The sequence below is a fragment of the Pyrgilauda ruficollis genome, unplaced genomic scaffold (assembly GCF_017590135.1).
Source record: "Pyrgilauda ruficollis isolate IOZ18807 unplaced genomic scaffold, ASM1759013v1 scaffold2, whole genome shotgun sequence".
Taxonomy (NCBI): Eukaryota; Metazoa; Chordata; class Aves; order Passeriformes; family Passeridae; genus Pyrgilauda; species Pyrgilauda ruficollis.
Genome location: NW_024519206.1, coordinates 18,566,521 through 18,592,855, shown reverse-complemented (window position 1 = coordinate 18,592,855; position 26,335 = coordinate 18,566,521). Strand labels below are relative to the sequence as shown.

Sequence of the window (26,335 nt, the reverse complement as noted above, 5' to 3'; positions counted from 1 at the left end):
GAGGCCCTGCAACAATAGCCAGGACAGAACAAGCTCCAGCTGCCTGCTAGAGTCACCAAAAACATGAAGATTTACCTTCTAGTATGGCCTGCATCTGTCAAGACAGGCAGCCTAAAAAAATACCAGTCTTACAAAGTTTAGTAATTTTGGAAAGGCTAGCATTGTTCCCATGACCTTGCATAGCACATTTTTTTTTCTTTTCATGTCTAATAAAGAGCTTGATTTGTTATAAATCCATAAACAATGCACTTCAGAAATCACACTGTGTAGTGTTTTGGGCTTGGTTTGTTTGTTGGCTCTTTTCACTTTTTTTCTACCTCTACAGCTAACTACTCACCTTAAACAGACTGCTTGTTTGTGCTGGGGCAAACTTATTTTAAATGTTACTTAGGTTTTATCAGTAGTCTCAAGAAACGCACAACTAGGATTTTAATTGCATGCATTATTATTTGGTACTTCCAAATTTTTTTCTGTAATGCAGCTTTGTGTCCTACTTTGACTAGTACAGGATTGCAAAGAGTATAAGGAATGCTGAACCATTATCTTTGAGCGGGACAGGTTTTGTGATCTTTCTGTTGCTTCTGTACAATGTCAGCACAGAAAGGGATCAGAAGAAAGCAACTATGACTTATTTTTGTATTTGCAAGGACTTGCACTGCATAAATAGATGTGTTTAACACAGCTTTTGCATCTGTCAAAGTGAAATCTAATGTAATGTGGTTCACAGAATGCTGATTTTTATATCAAGTTTGTTCTGTTCTAATTATATGCAATAAGAGTTTTGTATCATTCTGATTGTACTTATTTAAATCACACATAACAGAAGTAGTCAAGAGAATTCAACAGAGTACATGGAATAAGCTGTTCTGGGAACACAGTTCGAATGCATCAGAGTTATTTAACTGCCACAGAACCATCATGGTATGCCAAGTGGTTGGAATGGACCTTTAAGATCCTCTAGTCCCAACCCCTCCATGCCATTGGCAGGGACAACTCCCACTAGATCAGGTTGCTCAGGGTTTTATCCAGCCTGTCTTTGAACACTACCAGGGTTCACACAGTCATCTGGGGCCTCAACATTTCTGAGTATTTTATCTTCTATTTGCCATTTTCTAGGTGAAAATCTGATGTGGTGCCATTTATATTATTTATACCAAACAACTATATTTGATTGATGATCAGTGGGCTTTTTTCATGATAGAATTTTTAACGTTTCTCTCTTGTAGCAAAACATGGTCTTCCCATAAATCTGAAAAACAAACAATGGAATCAGCTAGCACACCTTTCTGATTGGTCATGGAACTGGAATGTATTTCGCTCTGGAAAGTTACTAGTCTCAGTTAAAGACACACCTTTTGACACCGGATGCTCTGGCACACATCCTTGCGGCCATCTGTTATGGTGAATTATTTGCTGATGTCTGAAAAGAGCTGGGATTTGGTTTTGGTGGGGTTTTCCTTTTGTGTTTTAAAAGTCCAGTATTCTGGTTCTGCAGGCCTAATGCTTGTGCCTGGCAATGTGTTTTCTTTGCATGTGCTTAACATGTGCTGGGATTAGACTGAAGTACAGGGAAATGTCTTGCTAATTAGAAGATAATTCCTGGTAGCTTCCAAGCTCTAGGCTGGGCAGCTTACAAACAGCTGTGTAGAAACATGATGGTGTTACAAGAAAAATCTGTCAATCTAAGGGTATGTTTCATTATCTTTTTTATTCCATACTTGTTCAACAGAACAATGCATGCCTATATGCAGCTGAACTATGTATGTTTTTACATTTTCTGATTAGCTTTTAATCCATACCCTGTTCTAGTATTTTCTATGCAAATGGGGTGATCATAAATTCATTTTTATTTCTTCAGAAATCAAACCATGTTTCTTTCAGAAAATATAAATGACATGATGAACCATTGTCCACCTAAACATTCAACATTTCAAAGAAAAACACACAAAACAACCCAGACCCTCTACTATTGGAAAATTCTGATGTTAGTTTTATCATGACTGTCTTTAAGCTGGTTTTAAATGTGTAGCATCAGGTTTTACAATACCGGCCATTGTTTGGGGCTATTTTTTGTTTAACTGTTTTGTAGATAGGATGCCAATTGTGTATTTTAATGGGAAAAAGATTACAAATTAAATACATGATTAAAAATAAATGTGATAATTAGTCTGTGAAGGCTGTCCACAAAAATAGTGGGCATATTTGATAGCTCAAATCCTTATGTGCTTTCCTTCTGGATTTCACAATGGCACTATTTCAAATCAACGTTAATCTATGTAGTAAGACCTCTGTTCTGTAACTTAATGACATGTAAACACATTTGTATCCATGTCATATGAATTGTTACAAAGAGGCGTTAACTTGGAAATAGTATTTTTTGTCCTTCAACTGAAGGCCACTGCTCTTGGTAAGAAACATAATGGAAAATAGCATTGTACTACTTTTATGGCTCATAAAATAAAAAGCAGTTTATATGTAACATAAACTTCCAGTGAAAATCTTAGTAATGGTAGTATGCTACAAACTTTTTAAAAATTTGTTTTGAGGCCTGTGAGCAAGATTAATGGAGAACTTGTGGTTTTGGTTTTTAAATTAGATTCTTGTCCAAATAACAATTCCCTACCCACAGCAGGGGTCCTGTTTCCATTTGGTTTTAAGCATTTAAGGAGCACTCAATATTGCAATATTTTTCCATATATAGATCAATTTGGCACGTTAGTACACTTCCCTTGCTCCAGCTGACTTTGTGGCACAGTTGCCAAAAATCCTTTGGGACTTGGCTAAAGAACTCTCACAACATAAAAGCAAACTGCTTGTTTTTTTAGTGGCAAAGGAAACTCCTGCTAGTTTTAAATTAGTCTTGAAGAGCACAGCTGCTCTCCCCTGTAGATCTACATTAGACTTGTTGAATCAGCTTGCTTTTATTCCCTGTAACAGAGGTCCTGATCTGCAATTTAGATTTATCCTTGCTTCATTTCAACCTTGGTGGAGGAACAAAAGCTGTGGTTTTGGCAGATGAGGTTACATGAGATGATCTTTCACCCTGCTGTAGCAACAGAGCATCCATTGCCTTTCATCTCTGCCTCTGGCTTGTGTGGAGGAAAAAAAATTAAAATAGTATGGATGTAAAATGTCAGCTGTGTGCAGGTGTAACTTCTTCAAGAAACTGGAAAGAGTTTGAAGAATGTGAATTGGATGGGCTTCTTTGCTGAGGAGTACTTGGAGCAAGCTGCGGGCAGCTCCCACTAAAAGCCACTGGTCTTTATTGCTTTGCTACAGCCTTATTTTGAATGATGGCAGGGAGTGCAGTGAGCCTCAGAAAAGGGAGAAAAGTGGGTTTTTAGCAGCTGCCTGCTTGTGGAGATGCCCAGTGGTGCTGGAAGAGTGGACACTGGCAGGGAGCACATCTGTACCCTTGCCAGACAAGAGTGGAGTGCTGTGCCGGGTTCTGGGTTCCTCAGTACAGCAAAGACAAGGAGCTACTGGAAAGGGTCAGTGTACCTCTCAGGGGTCTCTCTTTTAAGGAGAGACTGTGGGAGCTGGGCCTGTTTAGTCTAGAGAAGAGACAATTGGGAGGGGATCTCACCAGTGCATATAAATATCTCAAATGTGGATGCCAAGAGGATGGTGCCAGAGACAGGACAGAGACCAACGGCCATAAACTAAAACACAGGAAGTTTCACCTCGACATAGGGGAGAACTCGACACTGAGGGGGCAGAGCACTGGAACTGGCTGACCAGGGAGGTCGTGGAGTCCGCCTCTCTCAAGAAATTCCAAACCCGCCTGGACGCGTTAATGTAGCACTGCTCGTGGTGACCCTGCCTTGGCAGGATGCCGGGCCTGGATGATCTCTAGAGGTCCCTCCCATCTCTAACAATTCCGTGATTCTGTGAGACCGCTCCAGAGGGGAGCCCCGGCCCGCAGCACCCTCCAGGCCGCTCGGGGCAGGCGGCAGCCCCACCCACGGCCGGGCGGAGCCAGCCCTCGGCCGCTCTCGCCGTGGGGCTCGGCTGGGCGGGGCGGCGGCCCGCCTGCACGCCGGGATTTGCAGTCCGCCCTCCCTCCTCCCTGCCCGGTCAGGCGGCGGGGCCGCCTCTCTCCTTCCGGGAGCGGCGCGCACCCGTTGGCGGGGACCGGGAGCGGCGTTTGTTGACTTCCTCGAAGGCGGCGGGGGCGGCGCCGAGCCCCGGGAATTCCCCGCGGTGGCGGAGGCCGAAACCGCGGCCGGGCCGGCGGGGTGGGGGCGATGGGCGCCCGAGGGGGCCCGAGCGGAGACCGCGAGGGGCGGCGCTGCCTCGCCGCCGAGCTGAGCGCCCGCCGCTGACCCGCCCGGCCGAGCGGGGCCCGGACAGGTTGGTCCCGGCGCGGGGGGGAACGCGGGGCCGCCCCGGCCGGGGCTCCGGGAAGCTTCGTGCCCCGTGAAAGAGGAGCGACTCCCCTTGGGAAAAGAGGCTGGTCTTTCGTTTCTCCTCTTAAAATAGTGTCGTCCTTGTCGAAGCCCAGAATTGTTAGGGTTGAAAGGGAGATCATCTAGTGCAACCCCCCTGCCGAGGCAGTGTCACCTCGAGCAGGTTACAGGTGACACAGGAATGCGTGCAGGTGGATTTTGAATGTCTCCAGAGAGGGAGACTTCACACCCTCTCTGGTCAGCCTGTTCAGTGCTCTGCCTCCTTCATATAAAGTTCTTCCTCATGCTGAAGTGCAACTTCCTGAGTTTCAGAAGGAGCAGCCTGTCGGTCTTGTGCCGTGTCCCTGCCCAGTCACTCTTGGCCGGAATAAGGGGTCATCCCGTGGCAGGAGGGTGAGCAAGGCTTACAGGTACCGCAAGCTGGGGCTGGGCCTCGGACAGGCTGTTAGGCTGGTTACAAAGCTGCCTCCGACAGAGTTGAAAAACTGCGTGGGTTCTTGGAGCTGCAGTTTGTGCCTTGGTACAGAGCAGTCTGGCAAAGGAAATGCGAACTACGGGTGTAAAACCAGAAGCATGATAGAATACTTGACAGGAATACAGGTGCTGCAAGCCATGTTAGTTTGGAAAAGGGAAGTGCAGATGAGCATTGAGGTAGTTGTGTATGCTAGTGGTGCTTTAAACTTCTAAGAAATTGCCTCTTTAAGTCCTGGTGTTTTACCTGGTAAGGAAAATACCCTTATCTCCTTAAATAAATTGGTCCCCTAGCAACTTAGAAGTCAACTGTTCCAGTGAGTGCTTTTAGGAGTTTTTTATTTCTTAAGGAATCCTTTCATTTCCCCACTGCCTTTCACTGTATGTTTGCAGTAAAATCAGTGTGCTGGACACAAATTCTGGAAAAAGCAGAGTTGGGGGAGAATTATTGCCAGGACAGTAAAGTCTGCTCTGGACTCCAAAGGTCAGTTTCTCTTCTGAGACAGTTTTCTGGGAGATGTTATGGGCTGTGGGAAACTTGTCATTTCCTGGATAGTGATGTATGATCACATGCTTCTGCTGCTAATAATCCAAGTTATCTGTTCTCACATCTATTTTAGAATTTTAGTAACTCTACTAGAATTACTGTAGAAACAAAAAGAAATCTAAGATTGACTACTTTTTGTTTTTTGAATAATTGCTGTTTAATAACAGGACTTTTGTTAGAAGTGTTTATCAGATAATTGCTCTATAGCTGAAGTAAATTATTATTGCCCCAAATTTTAAGCAGAATTTTTCATCTGAACTCTCAGTGAAGTCAGAAAGCAGAAAACACTGGTTCACTGAACTCTAGATTACACAATATGAAGGGCTTAGCCACCTTCTCACTCCCAAACCCATATTTTTTGCTAAAATTGGTAATTATTCAGAGCCTTGTTTGCTCCATTTCCAGTTTAGAAAAGTGTGAGGTGACCATTGCCCAAGTACTAGCTAGGTTGTGTTTTACAATGAAAATTAAATACTAAAAAGTTTTTCAAAAGAGCAAAGAGGATGAAGTGACATCTTTGTGCAGCAAAAATGGGTAATAAATTAGAGATAGTTTTAAGACAGCCTAAATTTCAGCAAGTATTCTACTTCAGTTTTCAGTATATCTCTATTTTCTATGTGAGACTCAAAAGCTGGGGAAAGTGTGAAAATTATTGGTCAAATATATGGACAAACTGTACTTAATGTACTCAGGGTAGAGAAATAGAATAATTTCATCTCACAGCATTGGAAAATCACAGAGTTGCAAATGCAGTAACATTTGTTTGTATTATTTCAATAGATGCATTGAATTGGAGATTGTGCACTATAAAATGTTAAATGTGGGTTGCTTGCTTAGGAAAGTGGAAACTCCCCTGTCACTGCACATGCTATGCATATCTGATGTCTTTTGAAATTTGAAGAAAAGAAAAGAGAACATGTAGAGGGAAACAGGATAAAATGCAATGTGGCTTTACCTTTTGATATATGTTTTCATACTTTCACAGGGATTTTCTAGACAGGGGAAGCCTGACAGTCTATATTGAATAAAACAGTGATAATGAGATCCAATTTGCTAAGATGGCAATGCTAGGATTAACAAAGGGGTCAGGATAGGGACCAGCTTGGTAGGAGTCAGTGGGGAGTTCTGCTCAACTCCATACCTGTGCCCATTATCCGTGGTTCACTTTGGACTCAGTCTTATGTTTTTGCTAAATGTTTATACTATAATGGCATTAATTAACTACTTTACTTGATTATACAATGTTTGGATATGGCGTTCTTAGTGTATGAAATGTAGATAAACTAAAATTTGACAGAACCTTTGGGGAGAAGAAATTAATTTTGAGAGGGTAGGTGAAACATAAATGGCTTGAATATTCAAAGTCATCCACTTAGAAGCTGCTAAGTGAAACTTAGGTTCAAATTACCATGTTTGTCTGAAATATTGCCCTATAAATGTGAATATAGAATTTTAGAAGACAGCCCAAGTTGAAAAGGACCTGGGAAGATCATCTGGTCCCCCTGTAAAAGGGAGCTTGGACCAGATTTGCTGGCATCCTGTCCAGTTGTGGCTTGGAAACCTACAGAAGTTGTGTTAGTGAGTTGCAGGATGACCAAGGGCCATCGGTGAGACTCACTTGCCTTCAAGTAGCTGTAACAGGTGAGGCGCATTTCCAGTTGAATTAAAAGTTAATGCAGTTACAAAAGCCTTATCACGGAACTTGTGAACTTACTGAATGGTAATTAATCTATTTAATTTAATAGAAGGAAACTTGTGATTGGGAGGTAGGACCTGCTGTTTGGTTTACAAAGGAAGATATGAAAAAAAAAATCCAAAACAAACTGCTTTTAATTACTTTCAACGTTAAATGTAATAGTTTAATAAACAGAATTATATGATGCTGAAGGGATAATATTTTATTGATTCCTACTTCTGGGTTTTTATTTTTCCCCTTTTCAGGTAGTTGTCAGGGAAAGTGATTATTGTGACAGCATCCACAGAAAGGCAGATTGACTACATTACATTTAGGACGCATAAAGTTTGCAAATTAGCAGTGGAGGTAGTGGAGTCTGACACTGTTCAGAGAAAGTAAAATTTGTCAAGCGCTGTTGTCATAAAATGGGTTTTTTTATTGCTTTTCTGGTCCTTGTGAGAGTAGATTGTTTATTGTAAAAACCTTGAGATTGAAAAAAATTGCCTATTGTACCTAAGGAGATTTTACTTGGCTTTTGTAGCTTACCCAGATGTTCAGGATAGATGAGCTACAGTGATCTGGAGTGTGAGCTCAGAGACAGTGCATTTCCATTTCCTGAAGGCAATAAAACGAAAGTGCTCTGGAGGTCTGATGTGGCTCCCATGCTGACGTGTTTCTGAAGGAGCACCGAGTGCGCTGGGACGGCCGGGCTGTGCCCCTGTGCTCAGGGACTCGTGGGAGGGCGCTGGGCCTGTGGACTTCGGCCATACGGAGCAATGAACAGCAGCCAAAGTAGCAGCTGCTAAGATGTGTGAGTGTGCGTGAGAATTTTTATTACTCTTTAAAAATGGAGCAAGTATGTGTAAAAAGTGATGCCTTTCTCTGTAGAACAGTCTGTTCACAACTGGAATCAAAGAGAACCTAAGATTTCTGGAGGAGAGGTGATGCAAAGTGATGGATGCTTAAAGAGACTGGAAGTCTTGCTTGTTTTAACATCTTGTGTCATATACTCCAAGTACTGTGTGGAGTTTTTGATGCTGGCATGCTGGAATTCTGTATTATTCCTTGCTGTGCTGAAGTATCTTTTAAAAAAAGAAAAAAAAACAGTACAGCTTTTCTGAAATTAAGGTGAGGGTTGTAACATGCTCACTCAGGATTCCTTTGGTTCAAAGGCATTTCTTGGATTTAAAGGTTTTTTTATGTTTACATGCATTTATGTATACCCTTCTCTGTAAGGCAAGATAAATCCATACAAAAATTACGCTGTTGTTATCAACAGCTGGAAGCTGTTCATACTACCATTATGAAGTCAAACCCTTGGAGTCTGGAAGGCAAACAGGAAAACAACCATCTTGAAATTATTTGCATTTAATATTTGGAAATACTTTGAAAACTGTTTTATTCTCTTTCAAATCAACCATTAGGCCAAAATGAGAATCTGCTTCATACTGGGAAAAAAGTTAATGTAATCCTGCTTTTACTATCTCTCCTTCTGATCCGAGAATAAGATTAGCATTTCAAACTACAGAGCTCTGTTTGTGCAGTGGTCTGTTTGCTATTAGAGCCTCTGCATCCCATGTTCCTCGTATGTAGAATGTGTTTTGTATTTAACTGCCTCCCATGGTGTTAATGACTAGTGTTCTTAAAGCTCTTTAAAGAGAAAAGTGATGTTTCTGCCAAGCATTAGTAAGATATGGGAAAACAATATTTTGCTCAAAATATTCATTGTATTGAATCAAAGCTATTCTATAACCTATGTGGAGCAACAGACGTGGTTCCTGTTAGTTCTTTTCTTCACATTATGTGAAAGAAAACTTAAGTGGTGCCACCTCTTCAAACTCATTTGCTTATAAACAGGAAACATAATTAGTCCTGCTAGAACTTAATTCTGTTTCCTGTCAACAGTGTATTCAGGTTGGGGTTTTTGTTTGTTGGCTTTTAAACATTAGTTAGTTAATACAAACTGGTACTCATTTAATGTATTTAATTTTGGACATAAAGATTAAAGTCCTTGTAAGTAGGCTGTTTCATGTGCAGGTCATTCTAAAGTGTAAATTAATATATTTATCACAGGCAAAATACTTAGCTACTGTGCTGAAGTAAAGGGAGTAAAAAGTATTAGGAAGACCTTTCTTGGGATGGGATGTGTGGTAAATGGGATTGTGAAGTTTGCCTTAAGGAGGCCGAGATGGGCATCAATTGTATTCAAAGACATTAACTTGTCAGTATATTACTTTAAATATTTTAGTGAGAAATCTTTCACTTGAACTGGTTACTGTAGGACAGATTATCTCACAACTGCAGCTCCAGAGAGGTCAGTATTCACTCAGGTGTTTCAGAGTGTCAGCTCTGTGGCATTTTCAGCAGTGCATACGAGTGTGACTTTGAATTAGGAGAAGTCAAACAGATTAAAATAGGGCAGAAGTCTGTGGCTGGACTTGGTGAACCATCCTGAAAGACCTTCTGTCATCCTTCTTGCAGATTTGAGGAGCTGTAACCTGTGGAATAATCAAAACACTTATTTGATTGTTGCCATCAGTTCATATTTTTAAAATTAGGTAATATAGTACTGGAGAATCTAAATTTTGATTCCTGTCCTTGAGTGAAATTAAAGACTACAGCTGGAGTCGGGGATTTCTTACAGATATAGTGCCTTTTTCGATACTGAGGGTTTTTGTCTATCCTGACAGCAAAAAAAGCTGGGTGAGCTGTGCATTTCACCATGGCTTTTTATAGTACTGCTGATCTTGAAGTGTTTAATGGCAGCTTGTCATCACTTAGTATGCAATACAGTTAGTCAAAAATGTGTATATTGGATTTTTCGGAACTGTTACCTTCTGTGTAGAAATTTAGAAAAGCATGCAAACAAAGTCCCTTTGAATTATATGGAAATATATGCTTCTCTTCTAAATAATCTCCAGTTCTGGCTTAGAGAGCAGCATCAGAAAACCAGAGTTGAATAATCCTATAAACTAAATGATATCTTTCAAGTAAAAAAAAATGTTAGAGTAACTGGTCTTCCTAGCAGGTGCAGGTTAGGTGTGTACTTGTATTTAGAAAATAGTATTTGTGTATGCTGAGTTTTATTTGGAAGGTGTTTCTCTCTTGGAGACTCACAAAGGCACTTTTAGGTAACAAAATGCAGAATAAATATGGTCCTGTTTTCCCATATTGCCATCTCCTGGTAGCACTGATGTGTGCAAGAAATAGGGATTGTATGATGCTCAGGTTTAGGAGCTATAGGAAAGCATAGGGACAAAGATTTGTGTTATATACAAGGTCACAAATCTGCTGCTTTCTTTGAGAGATAATGATAAGCTCTGACACTTCTTTAACAACATTTGAGTCAAGTGTTCCGAGAAGAGGAGATGTGTTGCCTTGAGAGGGCAAGCTCTTGGGAATTTGATGAGATGGGTGACAAGACTTGCAGAGTTTTTGGTGAAATGGGGGAGGATAAGCTGGTATGTTATGCTCATCTTGGAAGACAAAATGAGCAATTCCTTCAGTCAGTTAATGCAGTTTGAATGATGTGGTGCTTTTGGTCAAGGTCACCTTGTGCATGGAGTGATACTGTTCTTACAATGAAAAGGAAGCAAACCTTTCTTGCAGGGTTCTTTCTGCTTAAATATCACAGAAATCACAGAATATTCAAGGCAGAACAAGCAAGGGAAAGCTTAGGCTACTTTTTTTTGTCAGAATGCATCAAATAACATACAAGGCATCTATTCACCTCCTGAACACAACCATTAAAAGGAGTTCAGCTTTGGTTTGTAGTGTTCTTGTCTTTTTCTCACTGTTGAAAAACTCCACTGCTGTCTTATTTAGTAGAAATGAGCTGTCACAGTTTTTTATCTTGTTGTCTAACTGGCTTGGAGCAAATTGAGACAAATGTGATAACAGCACTATTGTTCAGCAGTAGCTGTACTACACTCTTCATAATGCTGCATTCTGAAAGCTTTCCAGCATGGTGAGAGAAATTTGACCATACAGACAAGCTCCAGGCCTTTACTTCTTGTAATCTATAAACAGATGGAAGTCTAGTTTGAATTCAAATAGCAAATACACAGTAAAAGCAGCACTTCTACTGCTGTGAGTTTTTTTTCACTAATGCCTGCCTTTTCTGCAAAGTTCTGCTGATCAAGTAGGTTTTCTGTTGAAGTAAGTTTTTCCTGCAGTACAAAAAGCTGTCTTCATTATGCTCAGTTCTTTCATTCCAGCATTTCTGTTGGTTCATTAGCTAAGCATCAGGAACCTAAGGATTTGTTGAAGGGGAAAAAATAAAAGTCTGCTTTTTGTAGAAGTCACATCACTAGTTTGTTTAAAGGGGAGGTGGTATTATCAGGCACTTTGTAGCATTTCTTAGTACTGCATAGGAATAAAAGTAGTCTTGATGTTCATAACTAAATGAGATGTGTCTTTTTTTGGTTGGTTGTTTTTGCATTTTGGAGGTTGGCTTGTTTTTAAATAAACCCCAAAACTTGTTCCAGATAACTTGTAACTCTTAAGGAAAATGCTTTTGGGGGTTTTCCATGGAGACTTGTTGCTCAAGAAAATACATAGAATTTCTTTAAGATTGTATTTTCTTATTGAATGTTTTGCTGTGCTTGAATGATGTAGGTTGTAACAAAAACTCAGTGTAACATCTACTTTGCATTTGTCATTCATGTGGATCTGCCTGGTATTTTAGAGTGACACTTTACTAATGATCAGATTATTGTCAGTTTTCTCCACACATATTGAGGCAGGTCATGTTACTGTGCATGTTTTCATTCGCATCATATTTTCAGTCAAAAATTACTGTAATTGTTCAGAAGGAGGTTTTCTACTGTGACTAGAGAAAGAATAGCTACTCATGCAGTCTCTTTAAGGACAAATACAAGTGTAATTTAAGATTCTGTTTTAAAGATTCAGAAAAATACAAGTATTTGCATTCAAAAATAAAGAGGCTTTGGCACTTGTGCTCAGGAACCACAGGAGTCATTAGTTGATTTGTTGGAACTGTACTCTTTTACTGCTCAGTGCTGGCTTGCAAAAGCTCTGATGCAACATTCCTTTGGAGTTCAGATAGTTAGTACCAGCCACATTCTACACATTGGTGTTAAGACTTAATAAAAATGAATTTGAGGGTTCATACATCTGATAGGTACTCAAAATATTTATGTCAAATAACAGTGAAATGTGTCTTTTCTAAACATTGTATTTTCAAGGTGACATGGATTTCAAGATTTTTCTGCGATATTAAGATACTTCCTGATTATTCAGTCTTGTCTTGTCATAACTTAGACAGAAACACCCTGCAGTATTATTTTGGAAGGTTTTCAGACTCTTGATGAATTTGTCTTTGTGAAAACTTAGCACTTATATCTGTCTTTTTAACAGCTGTCATGGAGGAGTTAGTAGAGGATGACATCTGTATTTTGAACCATGAAAAAGCAGACAATGCTCACAAGAGAGACAGCGATATTCCTGTTCCATCCTATAGTGGAGATGAGTCTGTTGCCTCACACTTTGCACTTGTCACTGCATATGAAGATATCAAGAAACGACTGAAGGAGACAGAGAAGGAAAACTCCTTCTTAAAAAAAAAAGTGAGAATTTTAGAAGAGAAGGTAAGAAGATGGTTGATGTACCAGTTTCTGGTAGCAGCTTCTTTTTTGCTCCTGGCTGCATGGCAGAGAAGAAGGTTAAGGATTTGAAATATACACTTGAAATAATTTCCATGTTAAAAAGTTTTTATAAATTGTTTTATTTATTTAAGTGAAATGCAGTTTGTTCCTCTGGTAGTGTAGTTGTGTCATTCTGGCATTTTTGATTCTCATGGGCACATATATGATGCAATGCAAAGACAATGGCTGATTCAACAGATGTGTAGTTGCATAGAATTTGTCACTGTACTTTGGGTGCCACTTAATGGTGTTTATTAGCTTGGGCACATGTGACACAGTATTGTTGAACAGTGAGGTGCAAAGCTTGTAAATTATCAGAATGCTGGAATTGTCTATCAAAAGAATCTTGGTCATACCAAAATAATATGGAAAAATTGGCTGCTAAGAATATCCAGCTAGGTCTAGCTAATCAGCCTCAAGTGTGAAATGCAAAGCTGCAATGCCTAACATAGATGTTGGCTTGGCTGGCTTTTGATGCAGTAATTCTGAAATGTTAGTGAATATTGGAATTTGTTTTATAGGCAGTTTCTCATGGCCAATGGTAGTGAAGTTCATTGCAGCTAAAAATTGACCAGGGCACAGGTTTCTCCTCTCCAAGTAAGGAATGTTGTGATTAAATGTATATCCATTGTTCAGAACACTGAGTGTCTTTGCACTGCAGAAGTTCTTGACTTTGATAGATGGCATTCTTATATAAGATGCAAAGATAGATCCTAGTGTTAAAAGCTGAGACATTTATTAGGACTTTCTCCTGACTGTGCTACTGACTCTTAAAAGCTTTCCAAGTGTGTATTATTTTGTGGCATTGGAATGAAGAAATTGAGTCACACTTGGCACAGCTTTGAGACACTTCTTTGGGAATTCTTGGTGAAGACAGGATTGACTTTCTCTCAGAAAGGAAAAACTATCTCAAGAATGCCTTTTATATAAGGTTTAGGGGGATGCTGGGAATAGGAATAGAGCTTTAGACCCGAACCATGCTGAGTGTAACATCTTTTATGTTGTTACTCAAAATCACAACAAACAGGATTTGACCTTGACAATTCCTTTTGTCTTGTGTCTTTTGGTTTGGCCTGATTTAGCTTAATTCTCTTGAAGATGCTATTTTGTTTTCTGTAGAGAAAGCTTTTTAGTATGTGAATTTCTGTGAGCGGGGGTATTGAGAAGGCCAAGACTGTTAGTGACTTTCAGTCTTTGTCAATAGCTAATGTACCTGTACGCTTAAAAAATGTATGGGGAATTACCCCTTTGGAGTTTGTAATTTCAATGTGCATGGAAACTTCCAGAAAGATTATTAAGGCTTGTGCTCTAGTTGAGTGGCTTTATTAGGGGGAGAAAAATATAAAGGACAAAACTTAAAAGGAGTCATACACATACAAAAAAAAGTAAAGGGCAGGAACTTCCTGCCTTTGTGGCTTGTTTTTCCATTCTTTCTTTCAAGCAAACACTTTAAAGAGGAGATACTTCAGGTAGATAGGTGAGTGTCAATGCTTTATTTTAGTAATTTTTTTTGTGTGACTCCTAATTTTTAAGAAAATATGTGCAAATCTGTTGTGAATATCTGCAAGAGGTACACTTAAAGGAAGTGTGCAGGATAAAAAGAATGAAAAGGAGAATAGAATACTTAATTAAAGCAAGAACTTTTTATATGAATGGATATAATTTGATGTAAGACTTCTTTTTTCTGTCTTATTAAAACACTGAATATATTTTAACTCCGTTCCCCTTCTTCTAGCAATCCAGTGGGTAGTGGTTATTCTGCATTGCTTGTCTCTTGCCATAGCAGGCAGTGAGATGGTGGTGATCTGAAAATTAATAGATATTTGTAAAATAATTCTGCTTTGGCTTTTCTTACATAAATACACTGAAAGAAATCTTTATTTACAATATGAGGCATTTAAGAAATTATAGTTGGTTTCCTTTGAACTTGCTATGTGTTGTGCCTTTATATGCTTAAAACTCCTTTTTCAAAAAACAGTTTACATTTTTTCAGAACCTGGAAAAATATGATTAAGGGATTGTCAGTGGGAGTAACTATAACTTATGAATGGTTTTGAAGCACTCATAGGAGTGAGCTCATAGCAGTCTACTGGAAAGTGTCCCTGTCCATGGCAGGGGGGTTGGACTAGATGAGCTTTTAAATGTCCTCTTCCAACTCAAATTACTCTTATGATTCCATAAATTAGTGAGCGTTAAGTATTGTTAGAGATTTCAGAATCTGTAGACAGCCTTTGTGGCACTTTTGGAAAAAACTTTGTCCCGTATCAGTATATTTGTTTAATTTGTTATCTAAACTGAAAAAAAAAGGGAAAGGCTGTTAGATTAATATTTCAGGCTGTAGCACTGCCTTTTTAAAATTTTGCGGTTCCCAGCATAACATACAAAACTCTTCACTTCTCCTGTGTGTTGAACGTTCAGGTGCTTGGCTCCCGGATGGAAGAGGAATGCAGCTCCGTTGGGCGGGAACAAGTCAATAAGGCCTACCAAGCCTATCGAGAGGCCTGCATCGACCGCGACCATTTGAAAAGCAAACTGGAAAAAATGGTGTGCCTTTTTAAGTAATGACTTCAATGCTTGCTTTAGCAGCACCGCATAGTTAGTACATGTTTACTGTAGAATGAACTTAATATTCTTAAGATCTATGGTATTGGTTTTATGACAATACCATTATTTATGACAACACTTCTGTAGAAATAATGATGTAAAGTACCTCAGTTTTATTACTGGGCTAGAATAACGCTTAAAAAATCAAAGCAAAATTTTTTGTTGTTGCATTTGTTCTAAAATATTGAATTGTCAAACATGATAGAGAAATGCTTCACAAATTATTTTTGGTTGGGGTTTTTCTCCCCTCTGAAAATAGGCAAAAGAAAGTGCGGAATCCTTGAAAAACTTGAACGAACAGTTGCAATCTAAAGAAGTAGAGCTGTTACAACTAAGAACTGAAGTGGAAACCCAGCAAGGTATGCATTTGGTTACTTCATCTTAAGGTATGTTGAGGAGCTGCAGTGGTTATATTGTGATCTTGGGGCATGAAGAGGTTTAACTCTATATAGGGGCAAGGTAAGAGAGCCATGAACAGCAGTGAGGTACTTTGAACTTGTCTTCATTCTCATGAATGGTGACGCATATGTTCTGAGGTTGCTGTATTCTTCCACCCTAGATGATTTACAAATTTGAGAAATGGGCACCATCTAACAGTTTATAGGCTGTGTCATGTACATCTCTGGACCCCACCACCTTTTCCTCAGAGCAGGGCAGAGGCCTGTTCAAGTATAAAGATCATTCAGTCAATCCCACTTGCTCTGGCACCTGCAGAGGATCCAGTATATTTTGCTTCCAATTGCTTTGTCTCACTGTTGGATACGACAAAGATGAGGATCTTGTACAGCAATAGCTGCAGTTGCCAACAGTTACTTAGCTGGCTGGGAAATGAGGAAAAATAGAAAGATGTTGGTTGTAGAGAGCCTTGTGAAAAGAGGAAAGAGAAACTAACACTATAACCTGGCAATTCCAAAAGCCCCAATCCAGCATCTCTTACTGCAGTTGTAGAGTGTTCTGTATGTGATAGATTAAAACACCATGGAAGAAAAAAACCCTTGATTAATTTAGTTACAAGAAAATGCCATCTGTATAAAGTCAGCTGTGATTGAATTTCATTACTCTCCAAGAGGACTTCAAGCATGTAATGCACTACTTCAATTGCACAAATGTTTAAACCTAGAAAAACTAATTGCAGGTAGTGCTAGTATCACTGTTGAGGATGTCATCCTTTCAGGAGGTAAGAATTGCAGAGTTTGGAAGGAGAGCTTTGAAAATGTGATGATTTCCTTATTTGTAACTCAATTTTACTCATAAGAGTACTTTGTTAAAAAAAATCATTGTAACTTAGGGCTGTTTAAATATTAAATCTGGAAATAAGTGTACCACACAGCTGAAGATTTATGGGTTTTCTTCCTGTCACATTCCTTCTTTTCTTGCTGTCTCACTAATGCCCTGCTACTGATCTGATGGTAGCATCAGCTTAGGTTGCTTCTTACGGGGTGAATTGCTTCAGTCTAACAAAATTTGTATAACTTTTATGCTTTCCCCTTTTGTTTGGATTGTATCTTTTGTTGTTCTTTGTGGAACTTCTTGATGTTAAACCCGTGGAAAACTTAATGGTAAGTGATGTAATAATACCAATCTGAGAGCAAAAAGACTCATGTTTTCAAAGCATGTAAGAAGTATGCAAGTTGGCTTATATGATGTGTATTTGCCATAAATTGATTTTTTTACTTTCAGTGCCTTTTTATGCTAGTACTTTCTTTTTCTCTGTGTCAAATGTCCAGTGCATTCCTAGAAAGTAGGGCTCCATGCTTTAAACCCAGAAAATAGACCACCTCTGCCAAGAGCATTACCAGTGTTATATTTCCCTGTTGCCATAGACTCCTGTTTCTTCAGAATACAATGTTTTTGTAGGGCATGGGCTGGTTGAAGAGTGTCTTGAATATTGAGTTATATTCTTTGGACTGAGATTGGAATCTAATTGTCTTGCTTGTCTTCTTTACAGTGATAAAAAGTCTCAATTGTACTCAGGCTAACTGGGAATTAGAGAAGCTGAACAGTGACCTGAAAGTGCATAGTCTGGAACAGGATCTAGAAAAACTCAAGGAAGAGTGCAACAGTCTCAGAAAGGAGTTGCAAAATTCCAAGCAGAAGGTACCTTAATTTTTAAGGAATTTTTGTATTAATGGTTTGTTTTAAATCCCAAGGTCAATCAAAATCAAGGATTAACAAAACTATGAAGTATACAATTGAGTGAAATATTAATATCTTGGTAAAATTAACCTTAAATATTTTTCATAGACTGTCATTTTTCTTGGAAATAGGGACAGGCTCCGCAGGGAGGTGTTCATGGCATCAAACTTGTCCAAATTTAAGATGTGTCTGGATAACACTCTTAATTAGAAAGTTTAGCTTTAGGTAGTCCTGTAGTGAGCAGGGAGTTGAACTTAATCCTTACAGGTCACTTCTAACTCCAGATATTCTATGATTCTATGCAGGTGAGATTTCCCAGCCACTGCCCATATAACAACAGAAAATAAAGCTTTATGATTTTTTATAAGTAGCCACTGAAGTTCTATGTAACCTGGGCTACTAAGAAAGTTTGGGCAAAAGCTGGCCTCTATTATTTTATTTTTTTTAAACAGCAATGGGATGCTAATGTTTAAAGATGTCATGAACTGTGTTTAAGGAGGCCTAGTACTTTTCTTTAGGGTAGTTGCATGAAGCTTGTCAGGAAAGTACCTCTTTTGGCACCCTTCCCTGCCATTTCTGGGGCAAATATCTGTTCTGAGGGACACATTTAGTAACCTAGGTGTTGTTAGTATCTCAAAAAGAAAACTAAGGTAACAGTAACAAAAAGCAATAAGTTATTGCTTAGTGCATTCTTTCTGCTTTCCATCTTACCTTTGATGAAAGGTACAGCGCCAGTCTCCAGGACTCTGCAATCACACTGAAGTTACACAGTGAATGTAAAATATTTGAATGTGATTGTTTGAGGAGGCACACTGGTTTAGATTCCTTATGGTCATTAATAATGATGATTATGTAATCTGGAATCACACAGCATTTGAGTGAGTCTTCATTTTTTCCACTAGGTGGGGATAAAGCATATGAGGTGTTTTGTTAACTTCCCTTACTGTTGGTTGTTTCACTTGGGTCTGGAGCTGTTTCAGGTGCTTTCAATACCTTGTAAATCTGAAGGCTTGCTGTAACCTGTGTGAAGTTCTGGTGTCTTCGGGTAACTCTAGAACAGAGTAACAGCTGCATAAATAATTGCAGATTGTATTGTGAGAGTGAATGATGTCAGAGAGAACAGACTAAAATAGCATTTGTAAGGAATACTGCATGTGACACTGTTTAAATAACGTTTATGCCAGCAGCTTTTGTTGCACAGAACAAATACAGGGAACAGCTTTTTGTTTTGTTTTGGGGGGTTTTGTTACATTGTTTTTATGGGGTTTTTTTTTTTCTTGTTTTTTTGTTTGTCTTCAGTATAATTTCTTCTTGATCATGGTAACTGCTTAATATAGGAAATTAAAAAGTGCATGTTTTCAAATGTGGAGTTATACAGTGCAACTTTTTTTTTAAGCTATGAATTTAAATCTGTGGGAGATGGTAAAAAAGTTCAGGAGGGGAAAATCTGTCAGGTTAAATACAGTCAAGTGTGATCAATGGGCAATGACAAATCAGCATTATTTCAACTCAGCTGGTGTTTTCATTATTACTTATTTTCATTACATTAGTTAGTTTAGCTAACATGTAATGAAAGTAAGTAATAATGAAAATGAAAACAGGAAAACATGTTTTCAAATGTTTTCTGCCTTAGGCAAGTGTACTTTCTATTTTTCTGTACTTTTAGATATTCTTACTTAAGTTTTACATTGTAGTTGATGCAGTGTGTACATTGTATTGACAAGTTGCTTGAAATACTTGCAGCCTGTCTTAAAGCCTGTAAAGGGATCGAATCCATAACAGCTTTGGCTAGAAGGAATGATAGGAAGGGAGCATGGAAGTAAGGGATATGAAAGGGAAGGGAGCTCATCACAAGTGAGGGTCTAATAGAAGCACAGGTAACAAAGTGAGCCCAATGTTTGATTTGTTAAACAATCCTGGTAAATTTAGTGTTCTGCCTATATGTGCAATTTTAAAGTAGTCTTTCAGACTGAAGAGATAGATTGTGTTCTGTCATAAAAGTAACTTGTGGAAGTAAATTTATACTGAAACAGCTTCCTTTAAGTTAAGGATCTTTATATACCGAGACAGAAAGAACAAAAAAAAAGCCTGTTTAAAAAGCAGAAATTGAGACTTTTCATGTCCATTGAAGAAAGTAATCAATCTCTAAATCTGAGAGTTCAGCTGTTTTAAGAAAGAAGAGCATGGAGGTGGCTGAGCAATGCCTTCATATAAGTAGGTAGTTTAAGCATTTTTTAGTGGAAATTCTTAGTAGAATTGAAACCCACTTTTGAAACCCAATGCAGCTAACAGAAATGAAGACTATACTTGTAAATTTCAGTATTAGGCAAAACAGAGTTTCACTGCCGTTTTTTGAGAGGGAAGATCTGAAATCATGCTCATTCATTCTCTGTCTTCACTCTGTTATGCAGGACCAGACTCAAGAGGAAAATCCATTACATGGAGACCACCTTCAAAAGCAAGACATCCAGAGGTATGAAATACTTTATTTTCAGTTTACTGAGGGACAGTTAGTTGAACAAGTAAATTATAGTTGCTGACTGCTTAGGCGTGTTATTTCAAGTTACATTATTTCATTGAAAGTCTAGGTATAGTTATTTAGCAAAATCGTTGTACATTTTTTTCTTTGTTGGGTTTGTAGTTCAGGATGATGAACATTTATATAGTTATGCCTCTTGGTGCACTTACAGCACTTTCCACCAGAGGGAAGAGCGGCCCTTCACAATGCCAGGCTTTAGTGCAGTGGGCCTTGGTGCTTCCTTGGGTGTTGAAGAGACTTTTCAGTCACTGAAAGAGAACATACAGACACTTCCCATCATCTGTTCTGTGGTGCAGTGATGATAACAATGCACACACTACACACAAATCACACTCTGTCCTTTCACCTTGACTGGATACTTATTCCTGTGGTTCCTCCTGGAGCTTTGCTGTCAGCCTCACACACCTGATAGAAGTTGTTCTCTCAAGACACAGCAGTTATCTCTTTGATTACTGGTCTGATCAAACTGATCATTTGATGAAATAACTACTGAGCAGATTTATTCCACCAAGTGGTGCTCAGGTGGCAGCCATCTAAAATAGCACATGGACAATATAGTGTTTATTGTAATATAATACTAAATGTGTAATAAATATGTAAGCCCATCTAAAAATCTGTGGAGAAAACATGAAAAACCTCCTATGAGAAACATTTGTTGTAGCAAGCAATCCTGCTTTTTATAGGAAATGAAGGCATTTGCTCCTAGTTAACTTTCTGGAAAGTAGTTACTTTGTATTTGTGAGCAGCCTGCAAATCTGACTTTAAATTATCAGTGTGCAAATCTAATTTGCTGTAGATATAAACAGGCTGTCATAGTGAAGGTTCATATTACATGTTAGCAGGCAGTACAGGATAAACCTCCAGGCACAGGGAATCCTTGGTTTTCAATTACAAATTCCTTGAATTAGGCTTTGCAATGGGATTCTAGGTCACTATCCACAAAAACAAATCCTGTTGCATGTGATTTAAGTGGAATTCTGGCACCTGTAGCCCTTTGCAAGATGCTTGTAAAAGTGCTAAATACATTTTAAAAAATTCATCCAAGCACTTCCCTTCTGGTTGGTGGCAGACACTTGAGCAGTCCCTATATTTACCACTTCTGTGTTAAGTATTGGACAGTTCTTGATCTTATTTTTTAGACCAAAACATGAGAATTAAGGAAGTGTAGTTGCCACATCAGCTTTAAAATTAAGTTGTCATCTCTTAAGAGTTGAAAGAGCCAAAAGGAGTCTGGAGTAGAAAGGCCACAGGTTGAGCTGAACTTCTTGAAATATCAGTTCCGAAAATTTTAACCTTCTGTCAGAATTGCTGACACTTAATACGTTATTTATTAAAATAACACCTTCCTGTGTTCATTAACAGAACCTTATGAATCTGAACGTTTGTATTCTGGGGAAGTATTTCTGTGGATAGAAGTTCTATTTCTTTGTTTTAAGGGAACTCTCTTAGTGTTGACTTACATAATAGCTACTGCTCAGAGTGATTTTGAACACATTTGTGCTTGGTATTTCATGCAGGAGTGATCCTGTATTGCTGTTTTTGAAGGATAGCGTTATATACAGTTATAAAATTTATTAATTCTTACTCCTGAGATATTCAGCCGTTTTCAAATAAATGCCTTTTAGTGAATGTAATGAAGAAGAAAAAATTCTGGAAACACTCATCCATTATATTTGTCCATTTGGTAGAATGTTAATCATTAAAAAAGCATTAAATCATTGCATTCATGTTTAAGTTGAAATAATTACATCCTTATGTCTTTGAACACTAAGTTAATTATTAATCAACATAAATGTGATATTCAGTGAGCCTTTGCTAGAAATTTTACCAAGAAACATATGGTAATGCTGACTTTTTTTTTCCCTCTTAATTTTCTTACTAGTTATTAACCTGAAAAATCAGTGTTGGAACAGTGCTGCTGTGGCTAAATATGTTTCTTGTGTTATGCTTAGAGAATGAATTGGAACACTATTTTTTACACTGTCTGATTAGGCAGTGTATTAACATAAATTGGAGGCCTTGAATATGAAAGAGTGTGGTTTATATTTTAGATTGGACTCTGTGTGGGTCTTGGGTATTTGGTCTGAATTCAGTGTAGCAATGTGCATGGTGTAAGACCCAAATACTGTTTTTTTGATTATTTGAAATTACAATCAATCTCTCATAATATGTGTTGGGATATGTGATCATTTATTGGAAGGTATTTTGAGTTAACACTCTGCCTTTTTTATAACCTGGTGTCACTTTAAATAAAGTATTCCTTTGAGATGACTAATTTCATTGGAAGATGGTTAGTTTCAGATACTGAAATGAAAAGTAAGCTTCATATTTCTTTCCTTTGGGGAGTTGAAATTATTATACCTAGTATGTCAATATGTAATGCATTGTATATTGCAATAGGCAGGAAATAAAATATACAAAGGTCTATCTGTTTTAAGGTAATTCTCAGTACTATTCAGTTATTCCAACAGAATTTGCAGAACAATTTATTAACAGTCAACACTTGATAGGCATGTTAACAGACTGCTTTAGAGGCAGCAATATTTAACTTGTAATAAATTTTTGTTTTGAAAGTTTGCAACAAATATATTGGGACCTGAAGAGAGAAATGTCCAATTTGCGTGTAGTGACTGACAAGCAAGCTGAGGTCCTACGAAAACTGAAAAGGAGCCCACCAGGAGCCAAGAAAGGCAAGTCAGTGTTGGCAGTAACAGACCTTACAAACACAAACCATTAATTTAAGCTGTAGCATTTTTAAAATAAACCAGCTATCATATCTTTTCAGAATCTCATCAATTGAAGTTGATAAGCTAGACTGTATTATGGTTCCAGCTTCCCCATTTTCTGCTTTTGCTTCTGTCTCATACTGGTCAACTTCACACATAAAGGTGTTGCTGATGTGTTTTTTCTTCAGTACTGTATTCTGTTCCCCTTGTGGCTTTTTTCTCAGTCAAGTGTTGCTTATGTGCACAAGGCTGAGGTGTTAAGTTTACTCGTATTTGACCTTTTACCACAACTACTTCATATTAGGGGGGAAAAAATCTTTTTGCAAATGCAGTCTTATTTTCCCAGTACAGAATATATGAAGTATTAAATTTGCAACATTTTAAAATAAGACTTTAAAAGACTGAAATTCCTTGTGGTTCCCTATTTCTTTATTATTGTATTCAGAAAAGTTGTCTTTGCTAACAAAACGCTACACAGTGTGACATTTTCTGAATGTCAGAATACTGGGGAAACAAAACTGCCTTAAATAATTTTAAGGGTTAAATATTTTTCACATAAAGTATTTAAAATTTCCATGAGCACTTCATCAGAAAGTTCTTCTGTTCCATACATATGTTTCTCTCAAGCCCAAATGCTAGACTATCAGGCAAACAAACTGTGGGAGAGAGTTAATTTCGTTTGTTTTCTGCTCACTTCAAGTGTGGTCTTTACTGTGCTCAGAATACTGGTGGAAGACAGTGAACTTGGTTACAATGTACTGGTGACAGTCTCTGATGTCCCTGTCCATTACCAGATCAAGACATTTTGTTTCTAAACAGCTCAGTGAGGTAATGACAGGATTCACCTCCCGAGCAGTCCCTGCCTTTGAGGTCAGCAGTGACTAATGATCACTTTGTCTCTGGTACTTGGCTGATACAAACTGTCAACCCATTTTGTAGACTTGGCCATATTGTTACCAGGTGAGTCTGTGTTCCTACAATTCTAAAACATGTTTGTCAAATAACTGCAGCAGAGAAACTGGGAAATGAATGAGTCTAAATAATCTTAGATCTGTCAAGGTTTGATGTGATCATATACTGTCTTTATGGCCTTACTTTTAATTTGGAGTTAACCTGCCTTGCCACTACACAACTACTGATTTTTCTGTTCTCCTTGGAGAGGAGACTCATTTTCTGCAGTTCTTATGCAGTTGTCCATCCAAAGCCATAGAAGGCATTCTTGTTTGATCAGGAAACAGTGGACTTTTGCCTTTTCATCTGTAGGCTTTTTTCAGTAATTTTTCAGAAGTATGTGAGAGTGGACAAGTCTGATCTTGGTCATCAGCCACACTTACGTATGCAATATCTCTGCTTATGTCTATAGACAAACCTTGGCTTATGCAAAATATGGGTACAGTTGACTGAAGCCTTCCACTTCCCATACCTCTAGAACTGACTTTTGGCATCTACAAACCAGCTGCCATTGTCAAAGGTGCATTAATTCTGCAGAACACGTGTTCATTACTTTGTGTGGGATGTGAACAGTATCAGTTAACATGTGGATTCTACTTAGAATGTAGAGAGGCATTTTATTAATGTTATGTATGAAGGCATTTTCAACAGATGGGTGTGCTTGTGGGGTTTTCTGTTTATTTTTTTTCTTGTTAGTTTTTTTGTTGTTGTTTGTTTGTTTTTTTGGGGTTTGGGTTTTTTTTTTTTTCTAGTTCTCTTTGTTTTTGTATATTTTCCATCTATTTTCAGTGGATTAATTTTAATTAATCTTTAATTTTTTTTGTGGGCCTCAGATTGCTTTTTACACCTGCCAGCACAAAGGTGCCAAATCCTGTGCCTTAGCATGTCTTTCAGACATGAGGCCCATGCTGTTGGAGAGTGGCTTGGGCTAACATCCACAAACTTTAATTTATTGTGACAAACAGAAATTGTATTCTTATATTCTCAAGATACCAGCTTCTTTTTCTATCCCTTAAGAACTAAAGTTAAAAATTGCAATTCATGTTCAGGATTAACAGCTGCTCTAGAAAACTCTATGTAAGATTTAACTGCAGGAAGCATTGATCTACTCTGATTACACGTTTATGTAAATTATCACTACAAACCAAAATGACCAGCTTGTATTTGGCCATATGTTCAGATATGTGTTGAAGGTACAGCTCTTCCATTTCAGGTAGATCCTGCTCTGTTTCAAAATCCCCCCCTGCCTAACAGTTTAAAACTCCTCTAGAGTGTCACATGGCTAACATTGCAGTCTGTCGCTTTGCTTTTGAAAGTCAGACAAGAGAACCTGTGAACACCACGTGTTTCCCTCATACTGCTTCATGGGCAGTGAGAATTCGGGTTCTGGATGGCACGAGAATACAACTTGTTAAAGAATCAGTGGAATAGGGAGCAGCATTGTCTTCTGCATCTGGATGATTTCCCCAAGCATGTGCAAATGGTCTCTTTTTCAGCATTCGTTTCAGTCTGGTCAGAAAGATCCATCAGTTTATCTGTGTTGAAAAGGGAGATATCCTTGCAGTTGGGTGTATTTTGGACACTGTGATTTCAGGATTTTCAGTTCATCTTGAGACTGGTGAGGGTAGTATGTTGTTTCTAGATTTCAAGTAGTTACTGAATATGGTCCAAAAACTTGTGGCTTGAAGAAACTGTGTTTAACATCCCTGCTAGACTGTAGTACATTTAGAGTACATGAAAAATGCATTAGATAATGTAATTTTTAAATCTTTTTTTATCTTCTTTCTTCAGCTGCCTGTACTGCACCAGTGCAATGTGTTGACTTGAACATTTCAAAGGTGAATTTGACATCTGGGGTAGTCTATAAAAACCTGTCACAAAATGATAAAGCCCTCGGCAATGCTGTGTCTCCCCCTCTGCTGAGAGATGCCCGTGTCCCATCAGAAAGGGTGACCCTACAAGCTTGGACAGATGAGAGACCAATTCCAGCTGATGGCAAAACGTTTCAGGAACACCATTCCTACGGAAAGAGCTCTCTGGAAGATAATTCCTGGGTATTCCCAAGTCCTCCAAAGCCCAATGAGAATATTTTTTGGGAAATGAAAAATAATCCAACTCTGTTAAACTGTCCAGCAGATTACCTGGATCAATGTAATCAAAACTGTCTGCACAAGAGTTAAACAATTTTTAGAATGAACTGAGGCATTTTTGGAGTGATTCTGAATAGGCACCTTAATGCTTGAACTTTTAAGGAGAGAAAACAAATTGCTTGAAATGTTCTTTCTTTATTTTTAATTCTAGTTCCAAATCAGAAAGCCTAGTCTTCCTCTGCTGTAAATCAGGAGTGAGTTCCTTGATGTTAAAGCTGTGCTGGTATAATGTAAATACAAAGAAATCTAGCACGGGGCCTAGATAGTCTTGTACTGCAAATGACATGCATTTGCTAAAGGTAAATGAAAAGTGAGTTTGTGGAATAAAAAAAATAATCCAGTTCTGTATTTGTTTGCTATTTGTATGTTATCAAGAAAATACTTGGTATCCAGTGTTAGAACTTGTACCAGCTCTGAGCTTACATTTTGACAGTGTTCTTTTTCAGAATAAGAGATAATAT

General features: G+C 38.4%; 1 protein-coding gene across 3 annotated transcripts; it reads left to right on the top strand.

The window, feature by feature from the left end:
- The first annotated feature begins 4,071 nt into the window (after positions 1 to 4,071).
- AZI2 (5-azacytidine induced 2) lies at positions 4,072 to 26,215 on the top strand. 3 transcript variants are annotated; one of them, XM_041466249.1, is made up of 9 exons: positions 4,072 to 4,353; positions 7,644 to 7,913; positions 12,482 to 12,711; positions 15,187 to 15,312; positions 15,632 to 15,731; positions 17,321 to 17,469; positions 19,920 to 19,981; positions 22,622 to 22,737; positions 25,516 to 26,215. In XM_041466249.1, exons 2-9 carry the CDS (start codon positions 7,910 to 7,912, stop codon positions 25,902 to 25,904), a joined length of 1,176 nt encoding a protein of 391 aa, XP_041322183.1. In that variant the 5' UTR covers positions 4,072 to 4,353; positions 7,644 to 7,909; the 3' UTR covers positions 25,905 to 26,215. The 3 variants fall into 3 exon arrangements, with proteins under 3 accessions (XP_041322183.1, XP_041322182.1, XP_041322185.1); XM_041466248.1 differs by having other exon boundaries at positions 7,644 to 7,919; XM_041466251.1 differs by lacking the exon at positions 7,644 to 7,913 and having other exon boundaries at positions 4,073 to 4,353.
- Positions 26,216 to 26,335: the final 120 nt, after the last annotated feature.

Excerpts from the sequence above, each read along its gene's own strand:
- AZI2 (XM_041466248.1), top strand. Across the intron at positions 12,712-15,186 it reads TGAGAATTTTAGAAGAGAAG|GTGCTTGGCTCCCGGATGGA; the intron begins GTAAGAAGATGG and ends TTGAACGTTCAG. Across the intron at positions 17,470-19,919 it reads TGCAAAATTCCAAGCAGAAG|GACCAGACTCAAGAGGAAAA; the intron begins GTACCTTAATTT and ends TCTGTTATGCAG.